Below are 24,377 nucleotides of genomic sequence, written 5' to 3'. Positions count from 1 at the left end.
CTAAACTGATGAAGGTTATAAAAAGGTCAGGTCACCTACCTAGATTCCTAATAATACCGACTGATTCTATTGAGATGTGACAATGACACATCCATTTATCACTTCTGCTTTTTATAACTGCTCAATCTTCAACCCTTTCAAAACTCAATTTGTCTGTGTCAAAAATAATGGGGGTAGTACCATTCTGATGGGTTCTTTAATCAGGTTTTCAAAAAACTGTTTTTCTAAAATGATCTTGTCTAAACCCTCATAAATAAGAATAAAATAGCCCAGTTATCTTGATTACAATATTATTTCTTTCCTCCTAGAAACTGCTAAAACTCATCACTAAGTCTATCCTTCACTCGTTTTCATGCATGTGCATTTCATCACACAATCTCATGTGAACAGCTATTTTTCACATTTAATAAGTAATTGTTCCTCTTTAGAAATCTGTCTCCGTCAATAATCACAATCAAGGATTTTTTTCATTTGCTTTCTTTATCTACGGTCCGTCTGCCATGTAAAAACTTGCAGTGCTCTGGCCTGGCTAGATGACGCCGAGCAGTCCACAATTCTGTGCAGGGAATGACTGGGAATGAGTCTGGGAGGGGTCCCAGGGTGCTCTCTCCGATCACGGGGAATGTATAAAATATCAACAACTTCTCTGCTCCCCGGTCCTGCTTGGGGCTTAGGACAATATTAATTTATTGTTCTTTTCTTTCCTGGTTGCAGGGAAATTGTAGTTTCTGGATTTCTACTCACAGATGACAGCCAGAAAAATTAATCATGACCATCATGGGGGTGGAGGTTTGACCACCAGCTCTTTCTCTTGTTTCTCTAAATCAGCTCGCTCACCACGACAGGCACAAAACACCGGACTCATGGATTTATGATATTCTGGCCCTGAGAGGGATCTTGGTAGTTAAACTAGTGGTTCTCACTCTGGCTATACATTAAAAGCTGAACTAGGAAGGTGTAAACAAAATTCTCCATGCCAAACTCCATCTATAAAAATTGATTTAATTGGTCATGGGTGGGGCTCAGGCATGGGCACTTTTAAAAATAATGGCTTTATTGGGATATATTTCCTGTGTCATAAAATTTGCCCATTTAATATGTGCAGTTCAATAGTTTTCAGTATAATCACAGTTATGTGACCACACCACAATTTAGAACAGTTTCATTACCTCAAAAAGAAACCCTGTACACATTAGACTTCATACTCATTCCCGACCCCTACCCTCCAGCCCTAAGTAAATGCTAATCTACTTTTGCCTCTATAGGTTTCCCTATTTCAGACATTCATCTATGATTTATACTCCTGTAAATGGAATCACACAATACGTCATCTTTTGTGACTGGTTTCTTTTACTTAACATGCTTTCAAGGTCCATCCATGTTCAAGCCTAGAGTAGTACTTCATGTCTCTTATTACCAAATAATATTCCATTGTATAGATATACCACATTTTGTTTACCCATTCATCAGCTGAGGGACATTAGCGTTGGTTTCCATTTCTAGGCTATTATGAGTTTTGCTGCTATGAGCTTTCATGTATAAATCTTTGCATGGGTATGTGTTTTCACTTCTCCTGGGTATATATACCTAGGAGTGAAATTGGTGGGTCACAGGATAACTATTTTTAACCTTTCAAGGAAATGCCATATTGTTTTCCAAAATGGCAGTACCATTTTCCATTTTCCACTAGCATATGTGGATTCCAATTTCTCTACATCCTTGCCAACTCTTGCTATTATCTCTCTTTTTAAAAATTCCAGTCACCTTAGTGGATGTGACGAAGAAGTGTGTGTGTGTGTGTATATATATATATATATATATATATTTTTTTTTTTTTTTTTTTTTTTTTTAAGAGAGCGAGCATGTGTGCACAAGCAGCGCGGGGAGGGGCAGAGGGAGGAGAGAGAGAATCTTAAGCAGACTCCACGTGGAGCCCGACATGGAGCTCGATCTCACAACCCATGAGATCAGTCCTGCTGCCTCAAGACATACAAAAATTGCTTCTTACCAAGGAATTAGACTTTCTTGAGCACTCTACTCTCGTGTATTGCTAAAGGAGGGGAGACATACATACATCTGCCAAACCTCAGAGTAGAGTCCCTTCATAATAACAGGCACTTTTCTACTTTTTAAAACCAAGCCTAATCACAGGAGTCTTCAAAAGTAGAGAACCTTCTCTGGCTCTGGTCAGGGAGAGAGATGTGATGATGGAAGAAGGTCAGAGAGTCCTCTGAAGATGGAGGAAGGAGACCAAGAAATGAGAGCAGCCTCTAAAAGCTGGTAATGGCGAGGAAATGGATTCTTCCTTAGAACCTCCAGAAAGGAGCACAGCCCTGTTGACACTTGGTTGTAGCTCACTGAGACCCGAGTTAGACTTCTAACCTATAGAATTGTAAGAAAATGGGTTTGTGTTATTTTAAGCCACTCTCTGATAATCCCTTATGGCAGCAACAAAAAAATGAATGTATCTGGTAATAACGTGCGTGTGTAGGAGAAGGCCCTTGTTGTTGGGAGATGCATGCTCATGTGTTTAAGAGGGAAAGGTCACCATGTCGGGTAGCCTACTTTTGATGGTGTGGCAAGAGACAAGTATGTGCATTTATCTGGCGAGAACAGAGCGGGTATGGCAAGATGTTAATAGTAAATCTAAGTCAAGGTATACATGCGTTCATTGGACAGTTATTTCAATTTTTCTGTGAATTCATCTTTGAAAAAAGTTTAAGTTCAAAAAACAAACAAACAAAAAAGAAGCAAGGAATAGATGGATAATTGTTGTGCTTTTCAAAATCACTTCCTAGGACAGTAGTCTTCCAGGAATCACTCTAAGTTTCTTCCCAGAGCACTGAGTTTCTGAGAATGAAGGCTTAGTACAAGGTATAACATAACACGCACAATGAGACTTTAACGCACCAAATTAAAAACTTGAACAATATTACGAAAGCAATCAGAACTCTCACAAACTGTCTTTGCCATTCTTATTTCAGATCTGGAGAGGTAACATTTAGAATGACAGCCAGTTATGTTTTGACATGTTTAATCCATGAAGGCATAAATGCATAATTTTTCCTGTCCATCTTTCTGTCCTTGTGTAAGAATTCTGGAAGAGTTTATGTGTTGTGTTCTTATGGGTGAGCACAGAAAAATTATTATGCTCAAATAACTTTCTTCTCAAAGAAAAGGGCCTGGAGCCACCAAGGTGATGGCAGGGCAAAGGCACCATTCTGCTAAAGGCAATTTCACCTCTACGTGGGTTCCCTGTCTAAAAGAGAGACATAAAACGATCACTTTTTTCATCATGAAGCCTATAGAGGCTGGGCTGGTAGCAAAACACCAGGGTTCAAATAGTGAGTCTCCAATTAGAGGCCAAGATTCTAATCACGGGTCAATATAAGTGACTGAGTGATAAGTCCAAATATACAATGGGAGATTCATTATGTAAAAACACAACACAACAGGGCGCCTGGGTGGCTCAGTTGGTTAAGCAACTGCTTTCGGCTCAGGTCATGATCCTGGAGTCTCAGGATCTAGTCCCGCATCGGGCTCCCTGCTCAGCAAGAAGTCTGCTTCTCCTTCTAACCCTCCCCTCTCTCATGCTCTCTCTATCTCATTCTGTCTCTCAAATAAATAAATAAAATCTTGAAAAAAAAAAGAAAGAAAATAAGGTAACACCATAAAAACGTTAAAAGGGTCTTTAGAGAAAAAAATAAACACAACAAACCTCTGTTCCTATTTGACTCAGAACTGTGTAAGTCATGTGACAAACAATTCTTTAAATTTTTTCTATCATTATAGTTTTGTCATTTTTCTTCTCCAGTAGCATGACGTTTCTTCTTTTGCCTGTATTACTAACAATATATTCTACAGATTAAACGGCTAGCTTCTTTATTTCTGGCTCATTTCCAATCACTAGTGTAAAATGACAACTCAGACTGTAGGCAAACAGCTAGGTATTTTCACCCTGCTATGGACTGAAATGTACTCCCCACTCCTGAAATTCATGTGGTGAGGTCCTAAACCCCAAAATGATGGTGTTTAGAGGTGGGATCTTTGGGAGGTAATTAAATTATGAAAGTGGAGCCCTCATGATGGGCTAATACCCTTATATGAAGAGACGTGAGCGAGATCTCTTTCTCTCTCCGACGTGTAAGGAAATAGCAAAAAATGGGCCTCTGCAAGCCAGGAGGAGAGCTCTTAGCAGGAACCAAATTGGCCGACACCTTGATCTTTGACTTCCCAGCTTCTAGGGCTGTGAGAAAGAAATTTCTGTTGTTTAAGCCACCCAGTCTACGGTGTTTTGTTACGGCAGCCTGAGCTGACTAATACACACCCACACTCTAAGACTCCTTCCATGCTATCCTTTCTCTTCTTTAACTCCATTACCGTATATCAAGTAGTACATGAGTACAGACATAGATTCATGCAACAAGCATTCACTGAGCAACCACTATGTGACTTACGCTAGGTCTGGCATTCAATACCCAAATTCTAGAGCCATGATACTAGGTAAGTACTCTGGTCATTAACCCTATGCTTTTGATATCAAGTGCTGAATCCTAATTTATTAGGAACTTGATTTCAAAAAGTCTTTGAGGCAACCTGTGCTTTTGTGACAATATTTTTCTGGAAAACAAGAGTCATTGAAGAATTGACCAAATTTTCTTGTAAGATCAGCTTAATAATTAAAGGTTGTGATTTGGAGACATCAAATGAATGATGAATGTTTGCAAAAAATATGCCATAAAGGTAAATATACTAAAACCAGAACCCTGAGTAGTAGCTAAAACAGAGTAAATTTATACTAAAAATTCTACAAAATGTACAGAATGTTCTAGGTGTATGATTACAAAAGGGCTCCATCTACTCTAAAATGTAAGTACACAACATAAAAGTACAACTCTACTGGACATTAAACATGACCTAATGTAGTATATACACACACATATACACACGTCCCAGCGTGTAAGATCTAGAATTAAAGATTGCCATTTACAGAGGAGGGACAGAGGTGCAAAGAAGTGAGGGGAGCTGGCTAAAGACACAGAAAACTAGCAGCAAGGTGAGGCAGAAGCCCAAAGCTCAGTTCAGGGTTTTCTCCACATTTTGTACCCCCTTTTTGTAAATAGTAAATGAGTATACTGATGTATCAGTGGGTAAGGAGAGTGAAGAATTCTACGGAAATTGATACTAGGTTGGGGTGCCTGGGTGGCTCAGTCAGTGAAGCCTCTGACTCTTGGTTTTGGCTCACCAGGTCATGATCTCAGGGTCATGAGATAAGAGACTTGCGTTGGGCTCTGCGCTCAGCAGGGAGTCCGCTTGAGATTCTCTCTTTCTCTTTCCCTCTCCCTCTGCCCCTCCCCTGCTCTCGGACCTGCCTGTGCTCACTCAATCACTCCCAAATAAATAACTCAAAAAAAAAAAAAGAAAGAAATTGATACTAGGTTACAACAAGCAAAGAGCTAATTGTGGACAGCACATTATTTTCAGGCTGATGGCACCCACTTAGAGTTTTGATATAGAATCCACTTGGAATAAAATTGCATTGAAGTGCTCTGATAGCACGGAACACACTTTCTTTAGCCAAGCTACTCAAATAAGCCTGGCTACTAAGTTTTCTTTGTAGCTTGTTGTCAAGCAACACTGGATATAAACAATAAGGTACAAGTTTTTTCTATAGGTGCTCGGACTTCTGAGGTATAGTTTTTCTGCTGTGAGTCACTGTAAGTTATGCATTTATACAAATAGCAATAGATTTCCATAAAGAACATTTATTAAGCTTCAAAACAGATTATCAAATGTAGGATTAAAATAACCAATAATTATAAGCTGAACACATACTTTGGTTTTTCAGCTACCAAGAATGATTGCAGATTTAAAAGTCAAAATTCATACATCACTGAGCCTCCTCACCTGAGTATTCTAGCTCATTGATCATTCTGGTTATTTCTCATATTATCATATAATTTCCTTTTGAATAATCTAAATCTACTCAGAGCAGAGACACTAAACAACTGATCTCAAGCAAAGGCAATGGAATTATTCCCAAAGTAAGCAATTAAGTTGCCTGTCTTCAAGTAGCTTTCTTGGAACGGAGAAGGGGAAGGAACTGAGGAATGGGTGGGGTGTAGGGGTTATAGGAGGAAGACGAAGGAAGAGATGGGAACCTCTGGGACGAAGTGAGATAATACACAGAAGAGTAAATGCTTTGCATAAAATTGGCAGAAAAGTTAAGATGACTTAAGATTAAGATTTTTTTGCAGAGATCAAAAAATGTTAGAATGATGATGTATTTATACAGAATTACTGAACTGGCAGTGAACAGGAACAGGGTTTGAAGATATGTGGAATTTTTTGGGGGGGGAAACAAAAAATTAAAACCTAAGTAATAATTACTCATGGTTAAATAACTTAAAATGCTGAGCAGTGATCCCCTGTCTGACCCCTACCCACTCTTAGTCTTGTGTCCCTGAAAAAAGAACCTACAGCTTCCAAAAACAGACTATTTTGGCTCCTAATTCTTCCAGTGGTTACATCCACATGGAAATTGCTACTTGTTGATGTATTAATTTTAGATATTTTGATTCTGACCACCCTTCTTCCCTCCCCCCAGTTATACCCAATTCCCCTTCCTAATGTTATATTATTATTTTTAGTTTATCTACTGGTCTCTTAGATTTGTATACATGTCCTTACCTCCAGCAGGACTCCTCACACTATAAATTGCTTATTTAACTACCCTCCTGGACTCTGAGCTCCTAAGGCAGGAGGGAAGCAAGGAGGGGTGCAGAGCGGGAGAGAGTTTTGGGGAGGAAATGCCGAAGGAGCTGATACCTGAGCTTTATCTTGCAAGCAGAACAGGATGGGGGGACAGGAGGCAGGGGTGGGATGAGCAGAGGGCATTCCAGGAAGAAGAAGAGGTGTGGCAAACACATAGAGGTGGAAAGAGCATGGTAGATGGGGAACCGGAAAAAGTTCAAGAAAGAAAAAAAGACGCAGGTGAGAAGGTGAGTGGTTCTTCATCGTCTGGAAGGACGTCGGCCTGCAGCAGAGAGAGGCCATCAGCAGGGACAGAGCTGGGGAAAGACAACAACAGGCACATGCCTTCTTGGCGGCGCTTTGGTCTCATTGCTGGCTATTGTCTTAAGAACACCTCTTCTTGCTCCTACGCAGGCTAGGTAACAGGTATCCCTCCCACCACAATGGCAGAGAACATCATTCTCAGCCTCGTTCTGAAGGGCTGAGTGGGACTAAATTAGGCAGATCATTATCTTTTCTTTGATTAAGATTCCAAATGAGAGAAAGAGGAATGGTGTTAAATGAAGTAAAATCTAAGTTTAAAAAAGTTAAATAATTCCATGATCTGAAATTACACAAAAAACACAATGTAGAAAACACTCTATCAGTGACTTTTTAATAATACTAGTGAATAATTATAACCCTCCAATAATTGTCTAAATAGATTAGCATTTATGCAATATATAGGAGAGATTTTAAGGTTTTTTTTTCATTTACTGTCACTCTTATGCTAACAAGAGTGATATCATTTTAATATAATAACAAAGTGCCTAATGCAGTCATCTTGAACATTAATTGATAAGTTTTGTAGGTAAGTCTCCAGTTAATTACCTGTCTTTTTTGTTTAATTTTGAGATTTGAGTCTGCTTCTATTTGTCTTGTCTGGCAGTGCCTACATCCATCTATGACCTTCATCTTGTTTAATTGAGGGAAAAAAAAATTTAGCAAAGCATTTCCTACCCTTGTACTTAATATATTCATATTTTCTGATTCATCTTTCCTTTTATAATTATATTTTTAAGGTCATATTAAGCCTGCAGAGATAGTGGAATATATGTCTCCATTCTAATGAACATTTTGTTCAAGTTAGCTAGCCTTTTTTTTCCTGCACTGGATCTTTTACTTATTCCTTCAAATTCATCTAAAGATTCTTCAATAGCTGTAGTTATTGGGAACCTTTTTTTTTTTTTAAAGATTTTATTTATTTATTTGAGAGAGAGCCCGTGAGAGCACGAGCAGAGGGAGGGGCAAAGGGAGAAGCAGACTCCCCACTGCCCAAGAAACCTGCTGCGGAGGTGGATACAGAGCCAAAGGCAGACACTTAATCGACTGAGCCACCCAGGTCCCCCCCCCCCGCCCTTTTTAAAGTAGGCTCCATGCCCAGTGTGGAGCCCAATGTGGGGCTTGAACTCACGACCCTGAGCTCAAGACCTGAGCTGAGATCAAGAGTCGGACGTTTAACCGACTGAGCCACCCAGGTGCCCCGTTACCGGGAACCTTTTAACAGCTTTCTTTATATTGTTTTGAGAACTTTTTAAATTTCCAAATGGAATTTTTATGAAAATTATTTATGCTCTACTTTATTCATACCATGTTTCATCTAAACATATTTCTAAGCCCACTAGATTTCTGCCTCTCTAATCTGAGGTGGTTGAAGAAACCAAACAGGTATAAAGACCTACCAAAGGCAAAACGGAAATAAAACAGACTAATTAATGGCCTTGCCAAGGACCAGAACCTGGGCCTGTGAGCTTCCAAAAGGAACTTGTTCCTACGTGTGCAACTTTCAGAGAGGCCACTGAAGGCATTTTCTTCCAATTAAGACACTGGCTCACCATTCTTTACATTTTATTTTCATACGAAGAGTGGGTGATTCTTCCTATTTTTAAATTCAGTTTCATTCATCCAACATTTACTGAGGATCTATGATGTACTATTAGGGTTTCACAGAAGGAAGGTGAATGTGCAAATTTTCTGCTTTCATTCTTTTTTTCATTAACCATTTAATACAGAACTAATACCAAGTAAAATCTCAGGAATGACCTTGCTCTTTGAAATAATATTTTGCTGTTCTTTAATCACACTGAGTTCCTAATTTCATAAGACAACAAAAAGCAGCCTTAATAAACACAGCACTCACTTGATTCTCCAGATAAAATGAAAAGTTATTTTCTAAAGAACTCAGTAACTAAAAATAGCTAAAATACCCTTACTCTCTCTTCCCTATTCAGGTCCGCATTACACTCTATCTGAAACCTACATAATTTCTTTTATATCCTCTTTATATTTTCACCCCCTTTGTGTCATCTTTCTTTTTTCAACAATGATTCTTTTTCTTTTTTCTTTTCTTTGACTAGGCAAACATAAAACTCAGAGAATTTATAACAATGTAATACAATGAATACTAATAATTGCAAACTAAATCTAGAGTAAAAGCACCTATATGACAAATGTCTGACATTGGCATAAAATGATTAGAAAACCGGTCAAGATTATAATGATCGATGAAAATGAAGGAATAACTCAAAAGTCCCAAACTATAAATTGCTGATCTATTTTTAGGCTGGTGGATCACGGTGGGGTAGTTCTTAGAGCTAGACCATCTGGGCTCAAATTTTAGCTCTGTCACTTAGTAGCTCTGTGAATCTGAGGAAGTTACTTCATTTCTCTACCCCTCTGTTTTCTCATCTGCTGAATGAGAATAATACACCTGAAAACTCGTAATGTTGCTATACAGTGCCAGACACCGTCAACTCTGATTGTTGTAATCGTTGAAACAGATTGTATGATTTTTTATCATTAATCTTTCTGCCTGCTATACTTCAAGACTAATTTGTAGGTTTTATATATTCCTTGACTTCTATCACCTGAAAACTCTGGTCCTGGTCTCACCAATTACATCTATCTACGTAAGGTTTCTCAAACCTGGCTCTAGAGAAATGATTCTTATTTTTGAAATCCTGGGTCACTGAGTGAAATGGGGGTCACAGATTTTTGGGGACAGTCTAATACAGATAGCCTCCCCAACTCCTAGACAATCCCTCCCTACTCTGTTATTTATCCTAACACCTTACCTGTTCTGTTAATTACATCTCCAGAAAGTGGGACTGCTTTTATCAGTGGATATTCATTGATCTCAAAAGGATAAATATATACATATATATGACAGGTGCAGAGACAATGGGCTAGAAAGCCTGCTTTCAGCTTCTTGGGAAACAAAAGGATATTTGCTATTTTTCCTTTTTCTATTAAAGCCCTGGCTTGACCTATTTTTCCTCCTCTATTCAAAGTTAAGCCTGGAAATAACACACTTTATTTTTTTAGTTAAAAAAAAAGAATAGGAAAGGGCCTCATTTAGTAATGAAGGGAACATAACCTTTATTCAATGCAAAGGGCACTGGATTCTATATTCCTCCGTGCGCCAAATAGCCCTCTGTGCTTTAAAAACTAATTACAGGAGGGGAGTGTGACTTTTCAGTCTTTCTGGCTCCTGCCATGGTCTATGGTACCCTAACGTGCTACACCGAGGCTCTGTCAACTCTACCACACTGGAGCATCAATAAAGGGTGTTCTCTTCTACTTATCTTCACTTTCAATGGCTAATCAGGATAGAGAATGTGAAAGATTAAGAGCAAAGAATCACAAACAAAACAAAACAGACTGAAAAAGTTATTTTTCTATTGTTCAAGTAAATATAATTTGTTTTCCAAACTATGTCTACATGCAGAAGCATGGACGAATCTCTTGGGCATAATGTTCAACAAAATAAACCCGATACTATGATTAAACTAATATAAAATTTGGGGACATTCAAATCTGATCTATGGTGATTCAAGTCAGAATAGTGGTTACCTTGAGGGTAGGCTGTCCGGGTGCTAGGAGAGTTCTCTATTTTGATCTGGGAGGTGATTTCATGGGTATAATCGTATATAACATTTCACTGAGTTATATACCTAAGGTTACACTTGACTTCATGTATGTTGTAATTCACCAAAAACTTTTTAAAATGTGTGTATAAGTTGTTTTGCCTTCAGATTTAAGATGGAAGGTGATATGACTCAGTGAGCAAAGCAAGAATAAGAAAGCTAGGGACCTAATGTAGCTTTTCTGTATCAGAAGCACGAGGTGGTACACAGACATGCAGCTCTGTGGACTAGCATTCTCTTTTCTGGAATAGGGATAGAAGCCCATCCCTTTAAGCTACTGGAGATACTAATAAAACCAACTGAAAATCTCTTTGCAAGCATGGAAGACAACTAAGAAGTTGCATAATAATAAGCTGAGGAAACAGGAAGATTTACATTCATTTAAAGTAACCTGAAAAGTTGGGAAAAATAATTTATCCTCTAGAAATTGCTTCTAATAAAACTATTCAGGTTATAGATATGATTAAATGTATACACTTAAAGAGAAAAGCAGAACAGAATATCCAAGAAGTGTAGGAACAATTTAAAAAGGTGTAATATATGGACAATGGGAATACCAGAAGGAGAAGAAAGAGAAAAAGGAACAGGAGAAATATTTGAAGAAATAATGACTGTGAATTTCCCAAAACCAATGACAGACATCAAATCACAGATCTAGGAAGCTCAGAGAATACCAAGCACGAAGTGTGCCATCGCGTGAGTGTGTGCGCACACACACACACACAAACACACACACCTACACCTAGGCATATAATATTCAAATGGCACAAAATAAAAAAGAACAAAATCTTGAAAGAAGTCTGAGGCAAAAAATTACCTTACCTACTGAAGAACAAAGATAAAAGTTACATTAGACTTCTCTTCAAAAACCAGGGAAGCAAGAATAATGGAGTGAAATATTTAAAGTGTTAAAAGAAAACAATCACCAACCTAGAATTTGGTACCCTACACAATTATTTTTCAAAAGGAGAAATAAAGTCTTCTTCTGGCAAATAAAAACTGAGGGAATTTGGGAGCTCCCCACCACTTGCTAGCTGGGATGCTGCCCAATTACCAATCACTTAATAAAGCCAAATAAAAAAATGTAGGGAATTTGTCCCTAGAGGACCTGCCTTACAAAGATGTTAAAAGAAGTTCTTTAGGGCAAAGGAAAATTATTTAGTTCAGAAATTTGGATCTACGGTAGGTAAGGAAGAGCATTAGAGGAGGAATAATAAAATCTTTTATTTCTCTTACTCCTAATTGATCAGATAACAATTTGTTCAAAAGAACAATGGCAACATTATACACAGTGATTACAGCTTATGGATAAATGAAATACATGAATGACAGCAATGTTATAAGAGATGGAAGGGGGGAATTAGGAATACTTTATTATAAGGTACTTGCATTACCTGTTTCAGTGGTCTGGTGTTAACTAGACTTGAATTAGTTATAAATGTATATTGAAAATTCTAGGGAAACCACTAAAAAAGGTAAAAGAAAAGTATAATTTATATGCTAAGAGAGAGGAGAAAATGGAATCATATAAAATATTCAATTAAGATCAGAAAGCAGAAAAGCATGACCCATAAAAGAAAAAATACAGTAAGCTGGACTTCATTAAAATGTAAAACATCTGTTCCACAAAAGAAGCTGTGAAAAGAATGAAAACATAAGGCACAGACTGGGAAAAAAATCTTTGCAAAACACATATCAGATAAAGGACAGTATCCAAAACATACAAAGAGCTCTTAAAACTCAACAATAAGAAAACACAATCCAATTAAAAAATAAGCAGTATCTCAACAAAAATATATATACAAATATCAAATAAGCATATGAAAAGATGATGTTCAACATCATATGCCATTAGGGAAATACAAGTGAAAACAATGAGATTATCACTACACACCTGTTAGAATGTACCAACTCCAACACATTAGCACCAAATATTAGCATTAGCACCAAACATTAGCACCTCTAGAGAGGATGTAGAGCAAAAGGAACTCTCATTCATTGCTGGCGGGAATGCAAAATAGAACCACTTTGGAAAACAGTGACAATTTCTTACAAAATGACACATACTCTTACTACACGATCGAGCAATTGCATTCTGTAGTATTTACCCAAAAGAATGAAAAACTTACATCCACACAAAAACCTGTATGTAAGTGTTTATAGCACCTTTATTTATAATCGCCAGAACCTGGAAGCAATCAAAATGTCCTTCAAGTGGTGAATGGATAAACAAACTATAGTACACCCATACAATGGAATATTACTCACGGATTAAAAAAAACGTATCAGGCCACCCAAAAAGACATGGAGGAATCTTAAGTGCATATTTTTAAGGACAAGAAGCCAATCTGAAAAGGCTACACATGATTCCAACTCTATGATATTCTGGAAAAGGCAAAACTATGGAGATGGTAAAAAAAATCAGCAGTTGGCAGGGCTTTGGGGAAAGGAAGGCAGGGATGAATATGGGGAACACAGAAGAGTTTTAGGGCAATGCAACTATAATTCTGAATGATACTGAGATGATACATCCATTTTATATTTGTCAAGACCCAAGGAATTTACAACACCAAGAGTAAACCCTAATGTATATTATAGACTTCAGTTGATAATAATGTATCAATAATAGCTTATCAAGTATAACATATGTACCACACTTAATGCAAGATGTTAAAAACAGAGGAAACTGAAGGTGGTAGGTAAGGGTATATAATGGGAACTATACTTTTGCTCAATACTTTCTGTAAACTAAAACAGCTCCCCCCAAAAACAGTCTATTATATATATATATATATATATATATATATATATATATAGTTAAATTACAGGTGAATTTTTGAGTCTCACGATTTTGATATGATTTTAAATGGTAACAAATTTTCATAATAAAAGGTTGGTAAAAACGAGGCACTATCATTCATGTATGAATACAGGTAACTTTGTGAGCAGTAAACACCTATTTATCTACAGTTGCAACCCACATTCTGAGAAAAAGATGAGCCCACAGTTCTATGATGAGTTAAAAGTAAAATATTGGCCATTACTTCCTTTATTCCTTTTCTGGTCTTTGCTTTTTTAAAGTGCTCTGATTTTATTTTTACTATTTATTCATTCACCTGAATATGCAAAAAACAGTAAGACTAAACCTAATTTTAATGTGACAAAGTATTACTTCATTTTTTCCTACTTTACACAGCTCTACAGTGACAGAGGTGGAAATATTTCACTGTGGCATGCCATGTGAAAATGAGTACCTTCATTGAATGAGGCCACAGTGTCATGGCTACATAAAAAACTTAAATTGTACAAAAGTAAATGTTGAGTGATAAAGCTGAGACCTGACATTTCTCAAAATAAGTAGGAAACAATCAGAGATAATACAATGTATATGAACAAACATGAGAAGCTCATTTATATTTCCAGAAAGTTCAACTAACAGTTCTAGGAGATGAAGAGCATGCAAAGAACAATTTTAAAAGACTCTGTATGGGCAAGAACCTTAAGTCATTAATTGTCATCTTTCCAAGGTATGGCACATAACAAGGTCAATACAACTTTGCTGAATAAATAAATGCATTAATGAGTAAATTGCATGCTTCCCCTTAGAGGGAAAAATGACCTACAAATTAAAAGATATTTTAACTTGATTTAACAATTCTCCAAATTTGATATACACCAATCCCTTCTAGAATTTTGAGTACAAAGCGTATTTACGTGGGGAATGACGTGTGTTAAGATAGAAACAGACTTTACTAAGTTCAGTTCATTGCTGCTTAATATTTAGAATTGCCCCAAATTTCATGTAAGGAAGAGTTAGCTAAACAGATGTTTTTACTCCCAGTGTTTAATACAACATAGAAAATAAATCTGTTACCTTATGAAATCTTCTTCCTCTTCTCTCTTTGGCCTCAGCTGTTTGGGTTGAGCCATGTTAATCCAGTTGGGTAGAGATTTCAGGAGTCTGCTGATATCATCATCTTTTGCCCAAGATGCACTGATGACAAGTTTCTCTTCTGACTGGACAATGCCCCTGAACACAATCAGTGGAAAAGAGACACTTCAGCACATTGCCTGGTATCCAGTTAGCATTTTTCATCTACCTTTGCTGCAGGAAAAAAAAAATACCACAGCCATCTCTCTTATTAACATAATCTATTATTTGAGTTGGAGTCCTGACATCCATTAGCAGGTCACATTACTGGGAAACCATTTCTAGATTTTGTTCTTAGTCTCTTCACTGCTGAGTAATTGTGAAAGGTCCATAATAATACTAATTTGTCACCCTTATCATAGTTAATCCCTTAGGATAAATAAAAACATATGGTAGGTTTTGGGGGGATCTTTCAAGAAAGATGTTGAACAAATAACAATGTTATGAAATAATAATATAAATGGTACTGGAAAGGTGATGAAGTGTTACAAAAGGTTGTTCTCTGACTTCTTAGTTTAAAAAATACCAATTAGTTCTACTTGAAGGTACTTTCTGAACGACGCACACCCCTCTATTCAAAGTAAATCTACCATCATAGAGAAACCTTCTGCCCCAGATGTCAGGCAGAAAAAGTCTTTGATTATTGCTCTCTCCAGTGGGCTTTGACTGGTGACCTAGAGTGACAGGCTTCAAGTTCTTTAATAGGGCCCATCGGTTAGCTATCAACACTGCACTTACCAGAAAGTACCTGTAAATTCATCTTAAACATTCAATTTCAACCTAATTAAAAAGCTTCTCCTTCTGTTCAACATTTCTGTCACTGTAACGAATTTCAATGGTCTAAAAATCATCAGCAACTCTAGGTGACAGGAATGACATTTATTTATGAAGGGAGTGCTACTTAGCTGGCTACCCCCTCTTAAGTTGACCCAGACTCCACGAGGTTTCCCCCTGTCACACGCAGGAATTTATGTTGGTGTAAGAATCCTAACTAGGGGACATTATGCACATCTTAACATACAACATATATATGGTGGGTAATCATGATAAAAGCTCCTTAACCAACACACAATTTAATGTCTGTCAACAAAAGAAGCTGAAGCCTAAAAACTTTGATTCATGACAACCTGACTCGAGGTAATAGGATTTCAGGTTGTAGGGAGCAGTATCGCTCTGGTTCTCTGAAAATAAGCTAGAATTACTAAGAGAATGATAGCTGATTTTTAGCATTCTTCTAACTCACGATAAGCAAAAGTTTTCTAACAGTAACTATGGTCAGCAATACAGAAATTAGACTTCAGAACCTTTCTTCGGGCCTCTCAAATTACTCTCCCTGTACCTTCTAGTCTCTTCTTTTCTCTTGTTGTTTTCTTGCATCTTTTCTGCGCTATGTATGGGTTAGTCCCACAATCTGACTTTTACCCATACATATGTGGGGTGCTGGGGACCATCTCACATTCCTGACGTTGTTTCCCGGGTGGGCCGCCAATGTTCTTTGGCCTTCCTTCCACCTGCCTCTGCTCAACTCCCCTCTGAGGAACTTCCCGTTCCCTCAATGCTATTTTTTAAACCTTCACCTTTTATCTCCTCATTGCTTACCCCCTACATTCTTTATCTGACACAGAAGGGAGGCTTCTTAATTATATGCTTTCAAACATTCCACCTCTATCCCCCACAGAAATATCTTCAAATCAGTCTCATCCTCATCACTGCCAGTTAATCTCTCTACCAAGGCTCTTAGGGATCCTCCCTACTGCCCCCCAAGTCCCCTTTCCATACCTAGTATCTCTCTCAACGGATCACCCAACCCCCCATTATTTTTTTTTTTTAAAGAATGAATCAATCTCTTCCTCGATCCAACATTTCTCTCCAGTGAAGCTCCTCCCTACCCTTCACAGACCCTGTTGCTCAGTGAGTGGCCTTCAACGACTTCTCTTTCTCACCTCTCATTTTATCAATTTATGACTCTCTCTCCGGTATCTACTCTAGGATTTAAGCCATCTATTGCTTTTTTGAAATGTTTTCAATTACTGTATTTGTCCTTTCTAGTTTCTCTTCAGCTCTTCTAGAAATCCACTGGCTTCCCTCCTCCAAAATAACCTGCCCTTGAATTATGGATTCTATTCTTTACCATTTTGAATATTTTAAAAGCAGCAATTTTAAAGTTCCTCTCATGTGGCTTTACATTTTTTGGTAGTTCGTTGGATGTCAAATGTCCTGTTAGTTGCATTTTCCTTCTTTTTTCATGATGATGAGTTTTCTCATGTATCTGCTACTGGTCTGCAAGCTCCACCTCAGTGGGATTTGTCCTCTATGGGAATCCCACATTTGCCCTGAGTTTTAGAGATGCTACTATTAGGTGGTTTGCATTCCCCCTCTTCTGGATCCTATAGGTTTCACTAGTTCCAAGTAAGGTTTTAAGTTTTTTTTTTTTCTTTCCTTTTTTTGGCTTAAAACATTCTCTCCCAACAGGGAAAGTGCAAATGGAGGTCCTCACTTGTACCCGTGTGGGGTTCTGATTTCTTCTAGAGGCCACTTTTCTACTCTCCAAATTGGGTGGCTCATTCCCAAGTCTAGAGTTTTCCTGGTTGCAGTCATAGGTGGCAAAGTCCCTTGCATAACTTCTGCAGGGGATAAAACTCCCTCCCATGCAGGTGTTCAAATGCCAGCCCCTACTTGGGTCTGAACTCGGCTATGATCTGAATGTCTGTGTCTGTCCAAAACTCACATGTTGGAATCCTACTATCAATGTTATAGTGTTAGGAAGTGGGGCCTTTAGGAAGTGATTAGGTCACAGGAGTAGAGCCTTTATGAGTGGGATCAGTGCCCTTATAAAGAAATCCCACAGAGCTCCCTAGCTCCTTTCACCATGTGATAAAGCAATGAGAAGTCTCCGACCTGGAAGAGGGCCTCACCTTACCCTTCTGGCAGCCTAATCTTGAACTTCCACCCTCCAGAACTGTGAGAAATAAATTTCTGTTGTTTAGAAGCCATCCTATCTGTGCCATTTTGTTACAGCAGCCCAAACAGACAAAGACAATTGCCATATGAAGTCCTGAACTTTTGTGGGCCACTCAGCATCACTATTTGCTTACTGCTATGGCACGCAGATCCTATATGCTATCTTCTTTCATTTGAGGCATCTGGAGAATTGCTTTTCTTCCTTTTGAAATTGGCTGAATATTTAAAATTTTTTTAAGATATATATAAAGATTTTATTTGAGAGAGAGAGCGAGAGCACGAGAGAGAGCATGAGCAGGGGAAGGGGCAGAGGGAGAGGGAGAGGGAGAAGCAGACTTCCCACTGAGCAGGGAGCCTGATATGGGGCTCGATCCCAGGACCCCGAGACTATGACCTGAGCCAAAGGCAGATGCTTAACTGACTGAGCCACCCAGGTGCCCCTAAAGTTACATATTTTTAACTGGACTTTGTATGTGTTAGGAGTAGGAGAAGGGTTTCCTAAATCTATCAATTCCACACTTTTGACTGAAGTCAAAATTCAGTCTTAAATCAATTGCAATCAGGGTTCTAGAACCACCATTCCTGTGAAACTGTTCCACTGACCCATGGGTGTATTTTATTCTTCACATTCTTTGAGTATTCTAAAGCACCTGATACTTTTGATTATTCCCTTCCTGAAATATTACTCCTTGGGTTTCCACATTATCAACTTTTTCTGGTTCTACTCCTGCTACCCTAACGTCTTTCTTAGAAAAATTGATGGCTCTCGTGATGGGTATTAAAGAGGGCACGTTCTGCGTGGAGCACTGGGTGTTATGCACAAACAATGAATCATGGAAAACTATATCAAAAAATAATGATGTAATATATGGTGATTAACATAACAATAAAAAAATTTAAAGACAAAAAAAGAAAGAAAAATTGATGGCTCATTTCCTCTGTCCATTCTCTTAATATTGGTGGTCCATTCCGCATTTCTCACTTGGGCAATTTCATCTTCTTGCCAGACATGACTAACCTATATTCTGATAACTCCTAAATTAATATCTTCATCGCTGTCCTTTCTTCTGAGTCTTGGACCTGCATATCCAAAGGCTTCCTGAAGATTTCTACTTGAAAGTCCTACCAGCATTTCAAATTAAAATGAATCAAAGGAACTCATTCATTATACACCTTTCCCTCTCTGACTAAACATCTAGTATTCCCTGTTTTGGTCAACAGTCCAACCATCCATCCTGTTACTCAAGTCACGAACTAAGAGTCATCCTATTCACCCACAGTCACAACATCCTGCCAATTCGACCTCTTCAGTATCTTACAAATCTGTCATTTTCCTGTTTAGGTCCACTGCCATTAACCTTGTCACTTGAATTTGGCAGTTAACTGGGCATCTTGCTTGGAACTTCTAGACCATCAGTCCAACTTAACACTAGCTGGAAGAGTTATTTTCCTAAAACTGTTCAAATACAGTCATGTTGTTCTCCTTAGAACTCCACTGATTCCTAATTCTAAGACCAAGTCCAAACTTAAGAGTATGAATGAACATCCATGTTTTCAGGTAGCTTTCCTCCTCTATGTTCACTATTCCCCAGCACCCCACCTGTGTTGGCTAAACATCCTATACATAATGAGTATTCTAGAGTTTTTTTCGATGGGGGAGGGGTAATATTTCCTACTTCTGTGTATTATCTCTGCCTGTAAAGCCTTTTCCTCATCTCCTTGTTTGATTCTACTGATTAAGCTTTACTTCGATTCCTCCCTTAGGACAGCTGAGTCTTCTTCTGTGCCTCATCACCTTTATGTCAGAGATTTCAAACCTTGACCGCACGCTGGGATAACATGGGGAGCTTTTATTTTTATTTTTTTAAAGATTTTATTTATTTATTTGACAGAGAGAGACACAATGAGAGAGGGAACACAAGCAGGGGGAATGGGAGAGGGAGAAATAGGCTTCCCGCGGAGCGGGGAGCCCAACGCGGGGCTCGATCCCAGGACCCCGGGATCACGACCTGAGCCGAAGGCAGACACTTAATGACTGAGCCACCCAGGCGCCCCAACATGGGGAGCTTTTAAAAAAAACCAGACACCAAGTCCACAACCAAGCCCAAGTAAATCAATCTCTGGGGGTGGAACCCAGGCATTAGAATTTTTACAAGTTTCCCAGGTGATTCCACTGTGCATTCAAAGGTGAGAACCAACACCTTACACACACTTCTACTATCACTGGTCCTACGGGCACTTGTTTGCAAGTTGGGATCCCATAGTGGATGATGAGTTCCTTGAGGGTAGAGTGAATTTCTCTTTGGTTTTTGTGTCCCCAGTTTCTAGTACAATACCTGGTATTTGGAATATATATAAGAACTGAACTGAAGCTAAAAATAAGCTCTCTTCAGTTTTAGGAGTCTAGGTAATTTATTAAACTAAAACCATCTTTGTGGTTTTCCTTTACTTCTCTGTACGAAATGACTTAGGTGAGATAATCAAGTCATTTGATATTTTAATCAACTTAGAGATCACTCTGCCAGGCTCTCACCATACCTCTCTGAATTTAATACAAATCAGACTCGGGATTATAGGTGTGACTCCCTCTGAAAAAAATTCAACATAAAAAAAGTCCTGATTCACAAAACAAATAAATTACAGAGTGATTATTGACATGCTTTCCCCCCTTTTACTCCGCTTGTTTCTCAGTGGCATATTTTTGCAAAGTCTCCTCAAAGTCTTACTTTCTCTGCGAAGAATTCGTTGACTATGTCAGCTTACAATAATCTCTCCCTTTGAAAAGCAAATGAACAAAACCCCTCCTTTACACTGATCACCTAGACTTCAAAATTAGAACTTTGTCCTATATACTGGGTTGGGAAAACTATCATCAATGGGTCAAATCTGCCCCATCAACTGAGTTGGTATGTCCTGTAAGCTATGAATAGGGTTGACATTTTAAGATGCTTTTTATTTTTTAAATTAAATTTATTTTATTTTTTTAATATTTTATTTATTTGAGAGAGAGACACAGCGAGAGAGGGAACACAAGCAGGGAGAGTGGGAGAGGGAGAAGCAGGCTTCCCGCAGAGCAGGGAGCCCGATGTGGGGCTTGATCCCAGGACCCTGGGATCATGACCTGAGCCAGAGGCAGACGCTTAACGACTGAGCCACCCAGGCACCCCTAAAGATGCTTTTTAAAAAAAAGATCAAAAGGAGAATATTTTGTGAGATGTGGAAGTTATATAAAATTTAAATTTTAGCATCCATATCTAGAAAGAACTTTGGCTGGGTGGTTCAGTTGCTCTTAGACCCATAATGCGGTGAAATTCTACTCCGCAGAGTTAGAACCTGACTTAGGTTTTCCAGCATGTATATCTTTGAGCCCATGGATGCTGCCCTACGGTTCAGGAAGTAGTTTGGGTGTATAGATGTGAGATGGTATTGTACATTTTGGGGATCTAGAATTTTTTTCATTTTGGCACTAGCTGAAATGAAAAAAAAATAGCTTAGTGAAATACTACCTTAAAGTACCCACATTGTTCACTTACATATATTTTTTAAAGACTGGCTTAATTCAGTAATCAATATTTTATTACTGCCTTCACTAATATTCATAGATCCTATTTTATTAAAAAAAACAGAAATCAAAACGACCTAACATGCTACCTATGTACTGCCTTCAACAATAAATTATTAATTCATTCTGGAATGAAGATCAATCCCAAATGTCATTCTAAGTATTCTAATTTGAAATATTGGCATTGATCAGCGACATAGAATTACCGTAAAGGGAAGTTTTCATTCAAATGGCAAAATCTCCATCCTCACCAACTGCATTTATTAGTTTATCATTTTGTGATAAGCTGGATTGTGGGGGCTACAAAATTCTAGGACATACCCAAATAGCCTCAAAAAAGAAGAGCTAAATTTCCAACAATTATTCCACAAGAGGAGTAGGGTTAATCACCACTCCCAGAACCATAATCTACTGATTAATTCACAGCTCAAGGGGCCACAGACAGAACCATCTGTGTAACTATTTGTACCTGTTCCCAGGAGGAAGAGGAAAATAGGTATACCTCTTGGAACAGGTGATAAGCCTGCCATGAGAAGGGTCTACCCTCTAGACACAGTTGAGTGAATTTCATTAAGAAAACATCTGTTGGTGTTGACTGGCTCTGACATGCATTGCTTCTTCTCTGGAGCAGTTGGGAAGTGCAAGTGTGCCTGGTCCCTGGACACAGCTGGGGTGAGGAGTCTTTCATTAAGTAAACAACCTGGGGCAGGTGGGGCTAATTGGATTCAACTGTTTGGTGACAGCCAGGGCATGATGTTTACGTTCCCAGGCTGAATCTTTCAGATACTTCAAAAACTAGGAGCCAAGCTAGACAGATGAACCCCGGACACGGACGGTTCAAATTAAGCTGCTGTAGCGGGCTTTCAACTGTGAATGATTGGACCTACATACAGCAGGCCGAAATGTAGCGCTATGTCCACTAACACAGTGATAATGACATTGGGTAAGAGGTAGTACTAGGCCGCTAATTGAAACAAAACAAACACAAAAAGAAAACCCAAAAATCCCTTAAGATAAGATGGAGCAGAATAAGTAGGAAAAGAGCAGAGAAACATTAGGCTATTTTTATATCACCCTCAAGGCTGGTCAGAGAGCTTGATGACGGTATGGATTTCTACCTAAGAACCACAACTTCAGAAACATCTGATGACTCTGGAGATGGTGCACGGGAAACAGAAACAATTCAAGAGGACCTGTGGAAAAGGATTTGAAACTTGAGAGTTTACAAAAGGTGACTCTTGGGCATAATTTAATAACAACCTTTAAATAGGCAAGTTCTCAGAAGAAGGGTTATAACTGGTATTAAAAAAAACAAGAAAAGAATTATATTGTAACAGAGGACCACAAATTAATATAAAATTTGTCTTAACTGTCAATGTTCAGATTTTTGTTATAAGCAAACTGAAGGTCTGCATGGAAAGACATCAGACCCGGTAACTGCCTGTTTCAACCCTAAATGCATGCCTTCTTATTGCATTTAGGATAAAACTCAAATTGCCTGGCCTTGAGATCCTTTGTCAATGGTCCTTAATTCTGGCACACATTAAAACACTTGGGAAGCATTTTAAAAGTGTATCAATTGCACATTCTGAAGTGCGGCTCAGCATGGATAGCTTTAAGCTCTCACGTGATTCTAACGTGTAGCCAGAAGTAACCTGAATGATCTGCTCCTTGCACCTGTCCATCCTTATTCAATATTCACGTCTCCCTCCTCTCTCCCTCTGTTCCAGTTACACTAAGCTTAATGCACTTAATCTTTGAGTCTCTTGCCATCTTCACACCTCTCCCTCCTCTGCCTGGAATGTTCTCCCCCATATCGCCACATGGCTCCTTCTCAACCTTCAGAATTTAGCTCAAACATCAGGTCCTCTCTGAGATCTTTCCTGATGCTGTCCCTCACCTTGAACCTTTCTTTTTTTTTAAACCACATCACCCTTGTTTCTGAGAAATTTATTGTTTGTTACTTGACTGTATTCTGTGTCCTTCATTAGGGTGTAAAGTCCATGAAGGCAGCAGGACCCTGCCTAGTGTATTCAGTTTTATACTCTTACATCTAGAATAATGCTGGCCCCAGAAGTGCTTCATAAATAACTGTGGAATAAATAAAATAACTCATGAATGAATGACAGCAATGAAGCACAAAGCACCAGGGAAATAACAGAGGTTATAAAAATATCTTTCTTTGGCCATCTTATTAGTGAATAACAATATTATCAATGAATTAATTTAAAAAATAAATAATAAACACCAGCAGCAATAACGATCAGCCGACAGCATTTACTAGGCATTGTTCCCAACACTTCACATGTATTAACTCTTGCAATCCTGCTAAAAATCCTGTGCACTAGGCACGGTGATTATTCCCATTTGACAGATGAGATACCAAGCAGCTGAAGAGGGCAAAGCCGGAACTGAGCCCGTTCCAACTGCTCTGGAGTCTGTGCTCCTGTTAGGATGTCTCTCTGAACAATCTGCAACATTTCTCAGGTTCCCTGTTTCCTCTTTAATTCCACTGCCTCTTCTCTGGGCTTCAGAGCCAGACACACTTGGCTTGGAGCTCATACACAGCCACCCCTGTGCCCTGTAACCTTAGCTAGGTTCTGGACCTTTCTGAACCTCCATTTTCTTATCGGTAAGGTCGGGGGAGTCTTGTCTTCTGGATGGTTGTGGCTGACAAGACGGGTTAATGACTGACAGTCCCCTGTACAGTGCCTGAGCGCTTTCCCCAGTGTGGCCCCATTCCAGTCCAGGTCGATATTTTCTTTGTAGCAAAGTTACTACAAGAGGCTCCTATCTGATATTGTGGTCGGCTGAGTTGCGGGGGAGAAATTAAGATTGGCTGCTTGCTATGGAGTCTGTGGGACACCTGGTTGTGTGGGCAGCAACTGTCAGCTGATGTGTGCTCGAAAGGCCTAGGGAAGCTACTCATTTGATCAATAAACCTGGGGGAGAGGCCTCTATACAGACATCACGCTAAAAGCTGGAGATGATTATGTGGGAAAAGACACAGTAACACCCATGAGAATCACTTTTGGGACATTTTAAACTACTCGTGCCCGGGCCCAACAGTCAGTGCGCCCAGTGTGGCAAATCCAGTATGGGTGCTTTGAAACCGCCCCAAATAAGTATGATGTGAATCCACAGTTGAAAAACAATGTTTTTGAGAGAGAAAGACATGAAAACCAGTAACTGATCAGATCATGCA

The 24,377-nt window shown here is 38.7% G+C and overlaps 1 protein-coding gene across 1 annotated transcript in view; it reads right to left on the bottom strand.

The window, feature by feature from the left end:
* The window catches only part of EXOC4 (exocyst complex component 4), a 718,447-nt gene that overhangs the window by 114,323 nt on the left and 579,747 nt on the right, over nucleotides 1–24,377 (bottom strand). The window contains exon 13 of the mRNA XM_027573746.2: nucleotides 14,593–14,748. Within this exon, the coding sequence (XP_027429547.1) occupies nucleotides 14,593–14,748 (156 nt within the window). The remainder of the gene's footprint in view (nucleotides 1–14,592; nucleotides 14,749–24,377) is intronic.

The sequence above is a fragment of the Zalophus californianus genome, chromosome 12 (genome assembly GCF_009762305.2).
Source record: "Zalophus californianus isolate mZalCal1 chromosome 12, mZalCal1.pri.v2, whole genome shotgun sequence".
In the NCBI taxonomy this organism is placed as follows: Eukaryota; Metazoa; Chordata; class Mammalia; order Carnivora; family Otariidae; genus Zalophus; species Zalophus californianus.
Note: the sequence above shows the minus strand (reverse complement) of the source record. Positions and strands in the feature narration are given on the sequence as shown.